This window comes from Pocillopora damicornis, chromosome 8 (genome assembly GCF_964200805.1).
Source record: "Pocillopora damicornis chromosome 8, jaPocDami1.2, whole genome shotgun sequence".
NCBI classification, from domain to species: Eukaryota; Metazoa; Cnidaria; class Anthozoa; order Scleractinia; family Pocilloporidae; genus Pocillopora; species Pocillopora damicornis.
In genome coordinates, this window is record NC_142677.1 from 21935970 (window position 1) to 21953925 (window position 17956).

Sequence of the window (17956 nt, forward strand, 5' to 3'; positions counted from 1 at the left end):
GCACAGCTAATATTCCAATCACGAATTTAAAAATCGATCAGCTTGGATATTCCTTACTCAAATCACTTAACAGCGTCTACCCCAACTGAACCTCGTTTCCGGTATCTGAAAAATAATCATGTCATGGTCTTTTGAAAATTATGATGCTTATCCATCACACTACCACCATCGCTGCAGAATAGTGGGTAATACATTCCAACCCATAACTTCTAAGCCAGAAAACAACATATTTTCGCGAATTCCATTCATAATTTTCTAAGCCGTTGCGTGACCCTCGACAGGGCCTGAGTCCCAAACCTTGGCTGCGACAGCGGTTGCCATCATCAGCGATATGTGATTGGTCTATTCAAATCATGTGACACGAGAATTTGGCGGGGAATACGCACGCCATTTTGTTCCGATTGTCAGCTTGTTCGCCACGAGGGAAAATTTGTTTTCACTTCTTGCAATGGCTGGGTCGCCAAAGGAAAATGGTACGATTGTAGTGATATTTGAAGGTAATTTTCCGAAAATAAAGGTTTTGATATGATTTTTTTGTGTCTCTTTAAGAACCTTTCGACGATGCTGTTGAAGAGAGGATAATCAATGAGGAATACAAAATTTGGAAAAAGAATACACCGTTTTTGTACGATTTAGTAATGACTCATGCCTTGGAATGGCCTAGCCTTACAGTTCAATGGCTACCTGACGTTACTAAGTAAGTGGATACTGGTAAACGTGCCATGTAAGCTTTTGGACTGAGTGCAATCGAAGAATATGTGTCAAATGAAACTTATTATTTATTTGTAACATCGTGTACATTTAGATTGTACCATCAGTATTGTTGATATCAACTATGCCAGAACGGATCAAACTTTTTTAGGAAAAGAAAAAAAAGAAAAATCTAGTATGCGACAAAAATTCTTTCAGCTCTATTAGCTGGTGAATTCCCTATTTCCGTGAAACTAAACTTGTGAAGTTTTTTTTTTCAACATTTCAAGCACCAAAAGATTTATGCATTCGTTCGTGTAAACTTTGTCGACAGCTGCAGTGATTCAGTATGCAATTTGGCAGTCTCATTCCAAACAAAACAGTTTTGGGTAGACTTTAAACTAAGAGGCAAATCATTTTATATTCTGGAGAGTCATGCCTGCTTTCATACCATAGTTTGTTTGCTAATCGCATGAGACTTAGACTTTTTTTTTAATTTCCGGTCTCATGTCCTGGTTTGTCTCTGTCATGTACAGCTTTTCAAAATGATAAGATACCCTGAGGCCAGTTCAGACATCCTGCTTTTGCCATGCCGAACTTAATTGAAATTAGGTTCGATTATAGCATGGCAGAAGCGGGACTCTGACTCATTAATGTCTTGTGAAATTCAGCATTTACTGAATCACCCTCAGCCCATACTCTGTAAAGGAGAATTACTCTAATGACTCTCCTGCAGATACGCAGTCCTGCCAAAATACATTGATATAGTTTGGGAATTTTGTTTCGCATTACAGTGGTACAATATCTGAGTCACTGTCGTGCTAGAGTCATTTGGCATGGCAGAACTTGTTTAACTTAAATTGCTTTGCCGAACTTGATTAAAAACTTTTGATTCAGACGCCTTGCTTCTGCCATGCTTTTGTCACAGTTAAGGCTGAATTAAGTTTGGTGTGAGAGAAGCATAATGTCTGAACTGGGCCTTAATACTCTCATTGGCCAATAGTAATGAACAGTTAACGAACTGTCCTTGAAGCATTCAAACAGTTTGCCTAACCGTTCGAATGGATAAATAAATGGTTTGAAAGGTTTGGTCAGCCGTTTGAACGGATGAGTAAAAATTTCAAACAGATGCGCAAACCGTTCGAATGGGTGAGTAAATAATTTGAACGGTTTGATTAGCCATTCAAATGGTTTGCTTAGCCATTTGAACAGATGAGTAAAAGTTTCAAATGGATGGGCAAGCTGTTGTAACTCTCAGAAGTGATTGACATGTTACCTCTCCCTGTAATATTCATACATTATCCATCAAACAGATAATAAGAATACTCAAACCAATCGCTTAGAAGTTGTCATCTTGATCTAACACCGTATTATTATAACTAATTTACAAGGAAATGTGTAGCAGCTAGAGGGGAGAATTAACAATCAGATCATGGGAGTTAAAGGATTTAACATGGAGCAAGTTTTGGATTGTTTAATTGCTTAACACCTTTTAATGGTTCTCTTGATTGAAAATCTAAAACTGTCTTTTCAACTATTTTACTTGCAGGCCAGATGGAAAAGACTACTCTGTACATAGAATCATTCTTGGAACTCACACGTATGTCAAGCTTATTTTTTGTCCTACACATTTTTCCCGGCAAACAAGCAAACAGTTTATCTCAATACTAACATGATAATCTATAGATCTCATACAGCCTAATTTACTTCCCATGACTTACTATAAGTCCAATTTTTAGGTCTGATGAACAGAATCACTTAGTCATAGCAAGTGTACAAGTCCCTAGTGATGATTCTCAGCTAGACACAAGCCATTATGACAGTGAAAAAGGAGGTGAAGTACCCACTTTACTACTTTCATTTATGAGTATCTTATCATACAGAAGTTTTGATGAATTAGAGATATTCTTGGCATAATCCTTTGAAGGTTTTGTGTGTATGTATTACTTTCCAGTATATTTCTAGAAAATTTATTTTGTTCAATCACTGTAAGCAAAAACATTTTTAATATTTAGGATAGTTATCCGTTTCTTATTTTGCTGTGTTGTTTTTGATTGAGATGCACCATCCATGCTAGCCTGTTTTCATTGAATTTTACCCATGAAAGCATAAAGCAAGCAAGGAGAGTGATAAACAATTTTTTATCTATATACATGTTCTCCATACAGTTCTTTATACATTTCCTAAGGTGCTGACAAGGAGAATTTGTTCAACAATCAGGAGCTTCTGTTGTTGGTGATCATTTCCTTCATTCTTGTAAACTTAAGTATTAAGGTCATGGAAATAAAAGATATGATCACAAACTCAATAAGCTCTTGATTGTTAGATAAATTATCCTTATAAGTACCACAGGAACAGTGAAGAGAACTTGCATACTGATGTAAGGACATATAGGGTTAAGCAAAGGAGTTTTCAGGAACTAACCATTTTCTGGAAGTTTGGCTTTCTCTTTCCTGGTGCTTATCACATTTCATTTGTCTATGCCATTTTGCTTAAGTGTAGAAACAATGGCTTAGAAGTTTAAAGGCTTAGAAAGATGTTGAATTATATTTCCTTTTACCATCTATGTGTCAAAATGTCTGTGCTTAAGTTCCCTTCTTGTTTTACTTCACAGAGTTTGGAGGATTTGGTTCTGTTACTGGTAAAATAGACATTGAAATCAAAATCAACCATGAAGGTGAAGTGAACAGGTAAATAATAAAATGCAGTCACATCTTTTTTGTTTTTTTGTTTAGGGATCCAAATTCAATTTTTCTTAAAGTGGCCCTTCAATTGTAAAATGGTCACCTTCTTCCCCCCTCCCCCTTCTGCACAAAAATATTTAAAGAAAATTATTACTGGTTCTAAATGAAACATACATTTAACTGAGTTGTTTTCTAACTGCTTTCCATAATTTTTTTTTAGAGCGCGGTATATGCCACAAAATCCTTGTATTATAGCAACAAAGACTCCAACAGCAGATGTGCTTGTGTTTGACTACACTAAGCATCCCTCTAAACCAGGTATGAATTCTATTCAAGTTAGGCAAACTTAAGTTGTTTGCTAGCTTTATCAAGAATAATGAGAATTCATGGGAAATTTAGTTAATAGGTTGTAATTGAAGGTTGGAGACCAGACCTTAAAATAAAAGAAACATGACTGCCTTGCATAAATATGCTGTACTTCTGGTTCATTGATAAATGGATAATGATTTATTGCTTTCAGGCCAAAGACTAAGTGTGAATTTGAATTTTGTAGTAATTTTTTTTTTGACACTGAGAAAGGTACCGACTTAGTATCAGGGAATAGGAGTGATGCAAAAGTGAGATTAGGAGCCTTTTTTCCACTGTGATGCTGGCTTCACTTGTATGTTGAGTGTGTTATTGGTTCTCATCCTTGTGGCGGGATTTTTTGAGGAACATTTCTAGTTCTCTTCCCTTCATGAGGTTCAGCATTCTGTGTTCCTACTTAAGCCTTACACCCTAACACCAGTATGCATATTCTCCATACTGTATTCTTTAAATTTCCTAAGGTGCTGGTAACGAGAATCTGTTTCAAAATCAAGAGCTTTTTTAGCTGGTGACCATCTCCTTTATTCCTGTGGCATTAGTGTCTGATTTAAGGGTGATATTGTGAGGAGAAATTAGTTGCTAGTCAATCGAATGGGTTAAATAGTTCAATTTGAGTTGCGCATTTCCCTTACAGATCCAAGTGGAGAGTGCCGTCCAGATATTAGACTCAAAGGTCATACAAAAGAGGGTTATGGCTTGTCTTGGAATCCCAACCTTAACGGCAATCTTTTGAGTGCATCAGATGATTATGTAAGTCTTTGAAAAAGAATTGTAGTAAGCGAAGTCATGTGGTGTGAAAAAGTTTTTTTTGTTAGAACTCTTTTTTTTGTTTTGTCTATTTATGTCAGTTTTTTTAATCTGCTCAACAGACTGTTTGTCTCTGGGATATCAGCAATATAGCAAAGGTGATTAAAATCTAGATTACCATTAATGTACAGTTTTCTTGTATTTGCGTGTCATATGGAGATACATGAAGCTCTCCGAATGACTGGTTGCTTCTCTTACAGCCAGACTTAGTTGTTTTGGGTAATCTCTGAGAATATTCTTATCCTTTCCAGTTATAAAACAGTAGTATTTAAATTCCAGAAATTCAAGGGTCCCACCCTTCCTCACTCTTTTAAAGTTTGAACTAAGCTTTATGCTGTTTCATGATTTTTAAGCCATGTTTGTTGGGTTAGCTATGGATAGTTTGGAATGCAGAACTCTCTTTAGATTTATTTCTAACCAACTGGATCTCTGTCTACCCAGGAAGCAAAACAAATGGAAGCCCAGCGTATATTTACCGGCCACACAGCAGTTGTGGAGGTACAGTGGAATTAGGTAATTTAGTGTTAACAACTGGGTTGAAAACGTAAATTAGCCACCGTAAAGAGTAAAAAAGCTGACGTTTCGAGCGTTAGCCCTTCGTCAGAGCGATGATATCGCTCTGACGAAGGGCTAACGCTCGAAACATCAGCTTTTTTACTCTTTATGGTGGCTAATTTACGTTTTCAACCCAGTTGTTAACACTAAATTACCTGCTTTACTCTCCCACCGACGCAGCACCACAGTTTCTTTAGAAACTTACCCCTTTACAGTGGAATTACATTACTTAAATAATAACTTTTTTTTTTTTTTTATTCATGTGTGTCAATTATAAAAAATAGCAGTAATGAAACCACTAAGTAAGGACACAACAAAATAGTTTAAATAAAATAGTAAATAGCTAAAATATTGATATTCGAATAATTTTCATGTAAGATATGTACAGATTCTATCTCTAAACTAGCTCACTCTTTTTACTACTCTCCAATAAATAGCTAAATATTAATATAAGAATAATTTACATGTAAAATAAGTAAATCTCTCTCTAAAACCCTCTCACTCTCTCTACCCACACACTCATGATTGTAATTTATCCATTCGCAATATAAATAATTAATTAAATTATGTTTATAATTAAATGAGACTGAAAATTTGCGGTCAGCAGAATTAGGCCAGGGCACCTTGATTCCCCGACGATAAAAGACGGGGGGGGGGGGGAATCCGAGTCTAACAAAAAAAAAAAACAAAAAAAAAACATATCTAAGAATCATGCGCTGTAAACCAAGCAGTCCACACAGCCACCATCACCCATAAGCATTTCCAAATCCAGTCATGAGTCATGACTAGCAGTTAAGCAACAACTGAACCTTGCTAATTTTTAGACATAAAATGGAGCCCTGTCTGTTAACTTTTTGGTGGAGACACTCTGTTCATCACAAAGAACAAGCAATGTAACTTTAAATCTCATGGCAAATAAAGAGATAAAAGCCAACTTAACATTGATTGTTATTATGAGTATACATGTATATGTTCACACTTTATTTTATTTTAGATCAGTATGTGTCTATCATTCCATCAAGGGGAATGATGTAAAGCACTGTTCCTAGATAAAATATTCTTCTATGTCCAGAGTTCTAAGTTTAATGTTTTTTTGTGCAGGATGTGTCTTGGCATCTTTTACATGAGAGTTTGTTTGGATCAGTGGCTGATGATCACAAACTTATGATGTGAGTACCCAAGAAAGAGAATTCAGAACAGACAAGATCACTTATTTGACAATACTTGTTTATCCACCTAATGTTAGATCTGAAACCAGGAAAGAGGTTGCATGTTTAGTATAATATTGGCAGTCATCTGTTGTGATAAGATTTTTACTCATAACACAAAGAGAGCCATCTTTGAGTTAAAAAAATAAAAAAAAAAAAAGGATTTTTTTTTGGTGAGAGGTTGTGAAGGAATTGAAGAAATGACACCTGAAAAGATTTATGCTTTGATGGGATTCAAATGTGTACCTCCAGTGTACAGTTTACTTCCTAGATACCAGTAGGGTGCTACAATCAACAGAGCTTTAAAGCCACAAGTTAGGAGGGAGGCAAATTTTTAAGGGTTCTTTGTTCTTGTTAATGAATCTTATCGCAATAAAATTGAATGATAAATATTGTGACTTTTGGATAAGATTCAAGAAATGATCTTGGCAGATGAGCTGCAGCTGAAGAAGATGCTGGAAAAAAGTGTGACAAAATTCAGGCACTGATGGGATTAAAACACATGCTTCCCTGATACAACCTTTCTTTACTTGAAAATTATCTGCAGGTCATGATATTCTGTTCTTCTTTTTTATTATGACTAGAGCCATTTTTGAGGTGAAACCCCATATGCTTGCAAAACTCATCTTATTTATGAATAATTCACATTTGTGACTTGCTATTAAATGCTATTTCTTTCCGCAGCTGGGATACTCGCTCAAATAACAGCTCCAAAGCAACACACACAGTGGATGCCCACACGGCTGAAGTGAGTGAAGTGATTGTTGTCCTTCTACACAAAGTTATTAAAAAAATTAAATTTCATTGTTCATTTTTCCCATTTACCCTCTTCTAAAAGTGATTTTGTATTGCTTTTTTTTTTATTTTTTATCTCTTTTGTAGGTAAATTGTCTGTCATTTAATCCATACAGTGAGTTTATTCTAGCAACAGGATCAGCAGATAAGGTGAAAACATTGTATGTTTTAATTAAAGAAAAAAGAGGTTTATTGCAAATTAACTTAGGATTTGCAGCTGCTTTAAGTTGTCTCTGAAAGGGAAAGAAAAGTGATTTTCTTGGTGCACCCAGAACATCAAAACAGGTGATTCAAAATTGTACAAGTCATGAGAGGTTGTGAGCCTAATTTTATTGTGAATGGTGCACAACTTACAATCCAGTTGATTTAATCTTCCAATGTGTATGTTTTGCTATCACCAATCTCCTGCCAAGATCTTGTGTAATTCTCTCAAAGCCTATGAGGAATTTTTAATCGTTTAAAGCAGTGAAGGCTAAATAATGTCTCCTCTACTTATTTTAAATTATGTTGTTCTTTTTTATATATCAGACTGTGGCATTATGGGACTTAAGAAATCTCAAACTAAAACTACATTCCTTCGAGTCACACAAGGATGAAATATTCCAGGTCCAATGGTCACCGCATAATGAAACAATCTTAGCTTCAAGTGGCACGGACAGAAGATTGCATGTCTGGGATCTGAGGTACAATGATCACTGTTATACAGTGTGTGTCACTGTTTCACTGTTATAACATAATCTTAAGTTGAGAGGGCTTTACTTGGATGAATGTTACTGAAGCAGACTGCCAGGTTGCTTGAGACTAAAGATGTCTTGAAAAGGACTCTTTTTGGTGACAGTGAGTAACATTTTTACAACTGCAGTTGAAGTTTTCAATTGAGTCAAGTGCTCAGCTTTGATGGTGACAGTAGGAATGGTGTTGAAATTTTAGTTACTGTTTGGTTTGAAGTTCATTTTGATTTCCCTGTTGTTAACCCTTCAGACCCTAACATCAGTATGCTTATTCTCCATACTGTTCTCTATACATTTCTCAAGGTGCTGACAAGGAGAATTTGTTTGGCAATCAAGAGTTTCTTCAGTTGGCGATCATTTCCTTTATTCTCATGACCTGAATGTGTGATTTAGGGGTGTTATTGTGAGGGGAAATTAGATGCTGATCACTCTAAGAGGTCAAAGGGTTAATTAGATACACAAGTTACTGTTCAGTCATCAATAGCAGTCCTTTTCAGAACTACATGAAAATTATACACCTTTTGTGGATTATTGTAATATGAGACTGACTACTCCTCTTGGATTCAAACTATTGATTGTAACCTCAAAAGCTAAGGTTGTCTCGAACTTTGGCTAAAACAAAGACCTTTTTCAACCCTTTGGAGTTGAATTTTTTTTTTTACTACACTGATTAAAAGTTCTTATCATATTTCTCTTTCATAGCAAAATTGGTGAGGAACAGTCATCAGAAGATGCTGAAGATGGCCCCCCTGAGCTCCTGGTATGAAGTACTTTTCATCATTATTTGTTGTTGTTGTTTTTATAATCATTGTCAGTTCCACAGCTATACCAAAGTTCTGGCAAATGCATGACTAAACAGAACAATGAATTCTCATTGTTTTGGGAAGGTACACTTTGTTATGCTAGTGTTTCCAAGAGTTTATTTCAGTTTTCACCCTCATTGAGATTATTGTGCACATTTCCTCACTTATCTTCTTTTGAAATGTTTTAGTTCATTCATGGTGGTCACACAGCCAAAATTTCAGACTTCTCTTGGAATGCAAATGAACCTTGGGTTCTCTGCAGTGTCTCTGAGGACAACATTATGCAAGTGTGGCAGATGGTAGGTGAAACACAAAGCTGCTTACACATCTTCACATCATTAACCCTTTAACTCCCAAGATCTCATTAGTAATTCTCCTTATTGTCTGCCAAATGATTCTCTTAATGTTAATTTTGAGAATTTGGTATCGGATCAATTAGTAAGCCCATAATTGATATTTTTCTTCATGACTTGTCTGCATGATATTAGGCTGATTTAGCAAGACAATGGGAACCTCACTTGACAACGGCGCGCTCAGTGCAAATACCCAAATATGGTAAAATTAGAACAGAATCCAGACTATTCCGCTCGCTCTCTCGTCGTCATCTGACGTTCCCATCCTGTTGCTAAATCAGCCTATTGTATAGGTATAGTAAGGAGAAATTCTGTCTTGGTCAATCATAGGAGTTAAAGGGTTAATATCCATAATTAAGTACATTTGGTGGAAATGGCATTCAACTGAGCAAATAAGGTACATCTAATAAACTGATAAAATGTGAGAAGGTTACTTGAGACCACCCCTGGTACCAGTTCTCCGAAGGGTGGATATTGCTATCCAGCAGGTAAATGGTTATCCAGCGTTTGAGTTTTAGCAAAATTTGCTGTGCTATCCACAGGTCACAGATTTTTCTAGTGGAAAGCATTATCCACTCTTTGAACAACCAGACCTCAATGACTACACTAGGTTCTGCATAAACTGTTGATGGTCCTCTTGAGGGGTGGGTGTGGTCTTGGTGGCTGATTTTTTTTAACAAACTTATTTAGCATTCCATGTGTACAGTTGACTTTTGAACCCTGTCAAGTCATCTGAGTGGGCGGAATGCAAAATAGAAATGGCAAGATCTCATAATTACCTTAAAACTGACTGGTTACAGATGTTGTTTTAAGACCATTTCTTGTCAGATATTGATATCACTGTACATGAGAACTCACTTTTACACACAAAAAGAAAGTTTTTCTAAGACAACTGTCAAAGTTTGACAGTTGTCTTAGGTTGAATGTTTCACGTGAAGATAGTGACTTTCCTGTATTTACAGTTTTCACCCAGCCTGTTAAGTTTAATCCTGTGACCCATGAGAGTGAGAAGACAGGTTGCATGAAAATTTGCTCAGTTTACGAAATACCAGTTTCTCATCGGCCATATACCTGAAATAAGTTGACATCTTTTTTTCTTTTTTTTTTTTTTTTAATTGATCTCAATATTTTTTTTCCTTTGTTTCAGGCTGAAAACATTTATAATGATGAGGATCCCGACACTCCAGCCTCTGAGCTTGAGTCAGGGGCATCATGAAAGTTCTTGAGAAAATAGCTTATCAGTTAAAATATCATCTGTGAAAATCCTTTTAGCCTTGTACTGTTAAACTATCCTTATCAGAAGCAAAGTTTCTCAAAGTAGTCTTGTAGAGGAGGCCTTTACTACCCTAATTAGCGAACCCAGTTCTTTCTTCATTTAGGAAACACTTAGGCGGTGAGATCTAGTAAGGTTGTTTACACTGTAAATTTCTCCTCCTTCAACAACCTCCACATCAACGGCGAGAATAATCTGAGTCATGTTAGTAAAATTACAATCACTTTTATGGAAAACGGCGTCTTATGGACTGAAGCTACATGGTTTTTTGACAGGGGAAGCTCAACGGCAAAGGAGTCGCTAATACCACACGCAGGCTGTTTACAGTTGGTGTTATAGCTATCGGAAAAATTCGGAGTTTAGATCAGAATCTTTCTGTGATGTTAGCGCGCTCTGCTGCTAGGTTGTTCCTAGTCAATTCATACTGTACAAACGACATTTCCTGATGTTAAGGGAAAGGCTGCACACCTTCCTTGTGGTAAAACTTGGATTTTTCTGTTAAAGAAACCCTAGACGAGCTGTCACTGTTCTTACCAATCAGTAAGAGTGTTAAACTGTTCTATTGAAGAAACTAAAGAGGTTTTGTTCGTTTATCTCTGAAACAGAAGCGTGGGTGTACTTTTCAAATGCTCGCAAGTTGACTTTTACTTTATAGGATGCATTTACAACTGCAATTAAAAGTTTACCATCACAAACTACATGTGACATCTTCAGTGATAAACAAACTAGCTACTACTTATAATCGATACAAGTTCAACTGAAAATTGAGATAAGAAGTATTATTACGTTTGTGAAACAAACGTTCATATAACCAGTTATATGGGCTCAGTTGAACACGTTTAGAGCGCTTCTCCATTGAGTGTCAAAAACAAAACCAAAGTACTGTATTTAAGTATTTACAAAGGGCGAACAGAGAGAACGAAGATATCCTGAAGAGTTCACGAGAACTCAAGGTAAAAAAAGCAATCCAAGTCATGATTGGTGTTAAGTAGAGAATGGCGTGAGCCTCCTGTATAATTACTGTTGTTGTTATTATTATTACTATTATTATTATTATTGTTATTACTATAGTAATTTTCTGGGCCAATCACAGAGCAAAGTAAAGCAAAAGCAAGGCAATCTCGGATTGCTTTCGACACTCAGTTGAAAATTGCCCTAAAAACTGATGATGTTATGGCACCAATTAGCAGAGGGAAACGCAATCCGAACGTGTTCACCCCATTCACACAGAGCTTGTCGTCATTGTCGTTCATAAAAGTTATCCTGCCCTCTACGCCTGTCATAATGGGCGATTTTGCCTTGAAATAGTTTGCAATCACTCTGTCGACGGTAATGTTACCAACTTGATGAGAAAGTTTCTTCTCGTCAATGGCAGTCAGACCCGCTCCACCTCGGACAATGTAGGACGAGAGGATCACTTTGTGAACAGTGGACAGGACTATTGGTTGATAGGAAGGGAATCTACAGGAAGCACAGCGGACCTGGATTTCTACGACTCGGCTACCTTCAGGCTTTTTCATGTCGTACTTTACTTTGAGTCCTGGAAAGTAGTGAGAAAAAGTTTATTGAACCCCTCTCTGGAGCATGCATCACTGTAGGCAACGTTATTTAGCAGTCAAAATTTATCGCATTCATGTAACTACGTTCTACTCGCCCATCGACGAGTTCCTGCAAACCAAAACCTGATCAAACACAATGCCCAATCAGAACAGAAGAGCTAAATAATATCAAACTATTAGAAGCGCGGGAAAACGCGGGTGTCCAAGTTGCGGCTGCTTTAAGTTTTGCACCTGATTGGTTGAAAGGCCGGCACGAGTTTTCTGGACCAATCGGAGGGCGAAGCAAAGCATACTCGATGCAATTCCTGGCTTTCGATTGAAATTAACCCAAATGATGTTTAAACTTTTAGAAAAAAGCACACAATTACCTGAGACTTGGAGAAATGAATTGCTTGGGTCGTTTTTATCGTACAATGTAGCGACTTGTTCGAAGACCAGCGTAAGATCCTTGCCCGTGAGTTCCACAATATCGACAGTATTTCTATACGGGAAGCTGTTCACAACGTAACCGTAAGTGACAGCTTCTGTGTGGGAGAAATATAAGAGGGGAAAAAAATTAGTTGAAAGATCTCTATGCATGAAATTAACCGAACTCGTGTGAGTTTGTGAATACTGAAAGTACCTGGCTGTAAATAATACGATTTTATTTTTAATTTCCTTTCCTTACATTCCTCGTAGTTTTCTTCTCTCGAAATTATTCCCCTTCGAAATATTCAAGAAAAGTACCCCGCCCAGAAAAGACAATTTTGTTGAATACAGCAACAAGACTTGTTAGACATATATTTTGAGAAAGGTAACTTTGATTAGATCCTAAACCGGTTCTGTGAAGAAAACGTTTCTTCAACTTAAAATCTGCTCCGTCGGGTAGATACCCTCTTATTTTGTGACGCAATTACGAGTATGGAATGACAACCACCTCTCTTTCCCCCCCCCCCCCCCTTCTCTTAATAAACATACTCTTACTCAGCCTCGTTCCAAGGGTCCTCTCTCGAGAAAGTATTTTCTCGCCAATAGAAGAGAGAGGACCCTGGGAACGAGGTCAGGTTGACTTTTACCTTGAGCACTGACGAACATTGATGCTGTAATGCTGCCACTATTCTGAAGTGCAATACTCGCTTCAGTCCACTGAGTTTCACTGGCAGTCAGGTTAGCGTAGTGGAAAACAAAGGCATCCGTAAAAAGGTTACCCAAATTGCATTCTTTCAACAGACAGTCTGGTTTTTCAGCGTTGAGGAAGACGAAACTCGTGCCCACTTTAAACTAAATTGTAAAAACATTTTTTTCTTTTTTTTTTTTTTTTGCGTTATCTCGTATTTATGTAAAATGAAGAGCTTACGTGGCCTGTTCAAAAAAGTCCTCATGAAGTGATTTTTTTAGTCCAAGCAGACTGCAAGAAACGTGTCACACATGAACTTGGTAATGGCCTAACTCACTGAAAATTTCCCTGTAGCTCATTAATGGAGGACCGTAGGCGAGCGGAATCCAGAGGTTTAAGTATCGACTCCTAATAGGGTTTCAAAAAGTTTTTCTTTGTCTCGCGTTCGTGATAAGATGAGAAATCATCTCACCTCATTTTGAGTCGTTACGTTTTTCAGTGTTTAATTTTTTTAGTATTTTTTTATCCGTCTTTATTTCTTTTTCTTTTTTTTTAATCCAGACAGATTCCAGGTTTGCACAGCGAATTGAAATCCAAGCTTTAAACCTGGCAGCTCCCTCTGATACTGACTTATGAAGCTCATAAACAAGAATTGATACTCACGTCAACAAGTTCGGTCACTTTAGCCTTCATCTCTTGAACTTCTCGCTCTATTGTTGGATCCTTCGCTACCGAATTGTCCAGTATTATGGGATTCCCATTCCAGGAAGTAAGTTTACCATCACCATCAAACTCGACGTTTAAACGTCCTAGATATTTACCGTACTTATAATCTTGAACAACCAGCACTTTACCATCAGGGTCACTGTCTGGCGTAATCACTAGAGGATACGGGCCGTAGGGCTTTTGCGAGGAGGGTGGGGTACCTAAAATGTTGCATGGTAGGAAGAAATCGAACAGATTCATGCGAGAAGTTCAGGAACCAGTCTTTATTTACCGCCTCGGAGGGGGAGGGGTGGAGGATTTTGAGGGAGAACATAGTTTTCAGGGTGAACAAAGGGGGCATCAGTCGTCGCCGACAGAGTATATAAAGCCGAGGAGACGATAGAAAATTGAGTGCCACTGAATTGACTGTCAGTGAGGGTATCAGAAGAATACTACAGAGCCTTACAAGAGGTATGAAAAATTACATACCTCCCCCCCCCCCCCCACCTCATCTCCACCTGGAATGGAATTGAGCAATTGGATGTAGCGGAAATATATGAAGCTGGAAATTAGTTATACCACGATGCTTGCTGCCCTTTCGCGGCAGCGTCGAAATTCGATGTCTACCAAAATGGAAGATACAATTGAATAGAATTCCTAGAGCGATAACACTTATTTCTTGGCGAGATCTTAGTAATAAATATCACATAATTTACAGAACAAAGGAAATCTATAATTCTAAATGTTTGGTTCTAATACGACTATTACCTGTGTAAAGGAAGGTGTTAGTATGTCCACCCACCACTATGTCGACTCCATCCACTTCTTTAGCAATTTTCTTGTCCATATCAATACCAGAGTGGCCCACAGCAATTATCTTATTGATGTTCTGCTTTTTTAGCTCCTGCACAGCACTCTTGAGTGATTCTACCTCGGGTAGAAATTTCACGTTTGGTCCTGGACCAGGTTTGGAAACCCTTTCATAGACAGATGTAAAAAATGTATCTTAGGAAAAATGTCAATGAAGGTGTTTCCTTAGTTCGTGTGTTTTTTCTTAATATGATGGATAGTGCATGAGTATTTACCATGTATGTATAAAACATGAACAAATTTGAGAATGCATAAAACAACATTCTTCTTCCCTGAAGCAACTAGTCTTCTGCTTCTTATCGTTAGCGTAGCAACCTTAATTAGCCACTGCGTTACGCTACATTCCAACTAAGATATTCCAACGAATGACAGGAGACTGTTGTGTTCTTTTTCCTAATTTCACGTGCAGTTAGCTTCTCAGTCAATAATAAGTCAAAGCTGTGACATTACCATTCTGCAAGAAGACCACGTTCGTAACAAAAGGGCTCTAAATCTTTGCTCTGCTTAATTATATTATTTATTTACTCATTTGCGTATTCATTTATTTGCCTGGTTTACTACTTCCTGGCTTTGGTCTTTCAAAATATCTGAGCTTATGCTCATTTCGTACATTAAACGATACCAGTCCTGTAGGTTGACTGCAAACCATCTCTCGGCTACAAATGTTGTGTATGAGATAGCCTGTGTGCAATCATTATTATCGTTGAAAGACGCGCGTTTTTCCGACCCCGGGAAGATTTTAGACGAGTCGGGCAGAGGTTTGCTAAGGGTCTGGCACTAATAATGTACCTTACCAGACCTCTCGCCGACTCGTGTTACTCTTAGCCTCGTACTTTCCCGCGGGCGAAGAAACACTCTTGCCGAAGCGACAATAATAAGGGCCTTCTCGCAGTCACTTGATGAAACATCATCTCTTGACTCTGAGCGTACTGAGCCCTTCAGGAATTCTCTACTTGTTTTAATATAAAAGCAATTGCGCGCGTAATTCCGCCAGCTATGCAAGTTATTAGAACATTTGCTCACTTTGGCGTTTTTTGCAGTACATATCCCACAATTCCAATTTTTTCGCCTCCAACGTCAAAGACCTTTGACCTAACAAAGAGTGGAGGCGACTTAGGCCAGCTCGGCTCCAAGGAGATATTCAAGTTTGAAACCACAACGGAGAAATTCACAGCTTTTAGGAAGGCAACAAGATTGTCAACACCGTCGTCAAATTCGTGATTTCCGAGGGCCTAACAGAAAGGGAAAAGGAGATTAGTTTACGAGCAGCCCTTTTTCCTCTCAGCTTAGTTCGACAAGCGAGCAGGAAAAAAAAATTAAGAAATAGCGCCTTGTTCTTGTTCTGGGTTCGGGACAGGAGTGTTCAAGATCTTGTGCAATCACCAAGAGATTTAAAGTAATACTGGAAGTATCTATAGAATGCTTAGTTCTTTGCACGGAATGGAGCAGGTCGACGGTGTATTTTCTTCCATGCTCTTACCAGGACTTCTTCGATTTCCGGTGGTCTGCTTTGTGCAAAAATTTAAAGATTTGGAACGAGAACGAGAACGAGACGCGAGGGAGACAGGGTGTGTTTTGGGAGTCCTTGGAGTCTCTTATCCTAGCTCCTTTTCTCCATAGGAATTTTTGCATCGCCTGCTCATCGTCAAAAGACTGGCAGTCCGGATTACTAGCAACCGTTGGTAAAGAGTTTCTGAGGGACTGGGGTGGGCTTAAAACTCGAGTTCACTCAGTCTAGTTTTGTTTAAGAAACTCTGTGATTAGCGACCTCTTAATTCATAACCTACAAATTCTGCCTTTTTGGAAAGTATTTGTGAACAAAGGTCCCCGTTAAAATTCTAGCACAGGTGCAAAGGGCACTCACGACAACTTGCGTGAATCGATGTCCTCGATCGATAACAGGCCTCGGCTCACTAATCATGCTATTTAAACCGGTATGAATTAAAGTGGAAAAAAAAAACTGTATACCATGGCGTCGTATCCAAGTTCATTCATGAATTTCCTTGAAGCATTTCCACGATAGGCTAGATACCACAGCGTTCCCGTAAACACGTCTCCGCCAGAGAGAAGCAGCACGTTTTTCTCCTCCGCTCGAATCTTTTTTATCATAGTGGCTCTCCTCGCAACTCCACCAAAACACTCTCCTGCTTTTGCCAATCTCGGGAAGCAAAGGCCACCGCTGGTGTCTGTTTCTTCGAATCGGCCATGATGGTCGTTCGTGTGCAATACAGTCAACGAATATCCATGAACCATGGAAAATCCAAATGATATCAGCAGTACAGCGGTGAATGCTTTGAATAGCAAGACAGCCATGCCGAACAGAGCCCGATTTAGAGCCAGTTGTACCTAAAAATTTCAGATATTATTTTGAGAAATTGGAGACGCGTATATACTTTTTAGGTAACGCCAGTACGCGCTTAAAATGGCCCTGTATTTTTGTTACGGTACAAAGGCCTGACGATTATCTCTGAGGAGATAATAAGATTTTGTAATGCGCAGCTGTAAAATAGTAAATTTACATTTGCGAAACATTGAATTAACAAATATCATTATTATTAAGATTCTGTGCATTGTTTTTGTCACAATACCTTCTCGTTACCAAAATACACAAAACTTTCCCGTTTCCTCATGGTTTTTTCCCCTCTATTCATCTTCATGCGGCGGGAAAGTGCGGAGAGTAACTGGCCATTATTGTCTAGCTATCACCTTATAAGATGTGTCTGCGATATTTATCGTGTTATTTATTTATGTTGTGCATTGTTAATTGTGTCGTACAGACGTTATGTAATGCTGTTTAGATGTTTTTATATGAGAGATCAGGTCATGTAAACAAACCTCAAAACCAAAATTAGTGCGTTCAGCTAAAAATTTCTCACGCTTCGTTGGTTTTTTTTCCTTAATTCACTCACATTTCTAAAAGATGTCCGGTGTTTACAGTTTTAGGAGCTTCACAGTAAAGCCTTTGACTTCCAGGATTGTTCAGTATGTAAACTCTCCCTAGCGTTTTAATTCATCGTTAAGTGGATAGGTTTTAAGAACTGCACGAATAACAACATCCAGTCCAGTCCAGTCTAATTTTTGAAAAATAGCAGAATGTTGCACTTTTTCCAGGAACGGTATGAACGGACTTGACATGGAAAAGACTTCGCAGCGCCTGTTTTTTCCTTTTTTTTAAGTGAATCAAAATTGAAGGCTTAGAGAAGAGTTGGCTCATGTACGGTGGTAATTTACAATACTGAAGTACTGTTATTAAAAAGGTGATCTTGTTATTCTTTTTTTTTTCGAAGCGAAAACAAACTTAAAAAACACAATAGTCACTGATAATCACCCGTTGCAGTTATACTAAACACTTTTCTCATTGAGCTCATCGATTATAATTGTCAATCAAATTCAGCGACAAGGTAACAAAATGACTTAATGGTTACACATCAAATAAACACTTTAAAGCCCCAAAGTCCCGC

General features: G+C 37.9%; 2 protein-coding genes across 4 annotated transcripts; one reads left to right on the forward strand and one right to left on the reverse strand.

Moving 5' to 3' along the window:
- Positions 1-327: 327 nt before the first annotated feature.
- On the forward strand, positions 328-10960 carry LOC113678905 (histone-binding protein RBBP7). Of its 2 annotated transcripts, none has more exons than XM_089214820.1 (16): positions 328-473; positions 550-697; positions 2240-2290; positions 2418-2524; positions 3305-3380; positions 3595-3692; positions 4375-4490; positions 4610-4645; positions 4989-5045; positions 6204-6271; positions 6995-7058; positions 7193-7255; positions 7634-7788; positions 8539-8596; positions 8828-8938; positions 10140-10960. In XM_089214820.1, the coding sequence occupies exons 1-16, from the start codon at positions 449-451 to the stop codon at positions 10206-10208; spliced, it is 1302 nt and encodes a 433-aa protein (XP_089070946.1). In that variant the 5' UTR covers positions 328-448; the 3' UTR covers positions 10209-10960. The 2 variants fall into 2 exon arrangements, with proteins under 2 accessions (XP_089070946.1, XP_027051622.1); XM_027195821.2 differs by having other exon boundaries at positions 2430-2524.
- LOC113678881 (snake venom 5'-nucleotidase-like) lies at positions 10885-17258 on the reverse strand. 2 transcript variants are annotated; one of them, XM_027195799.2, is made up of 8 exons: positions 17084-17258; positions 16464-16841; positions 15519-15727; positions 14394-14602; positions 13584-13846; positions 12880-13084; positions 12193-12348; positions 10885-11805 (listed from the first exon to the last, which is right to left on the reverse strand). In XM_027195799.2, the coding sequence occupies exons 1-8, from the start codon at positions 17150-17152 to the stop codon at positions 11405-11407; spliced, it is 1890 nt and encodes a 629-aa protein (XP_027051600.2). In that variant the 5' UTR covers positions 17153-17258; the 3' UTR covers positions 10885-11404. The 2 variants fall into 2 exon arrangements, with proteins under 2 accessions (XP_027051600.2, XP_089070945.1); XM_089214819.1 differs by lacking the exon at positions 16464-16841 and having other exon boundaries at positions 17084-17213.
- Positions 17259-17956: the final 698 nt, after the last annotated feature.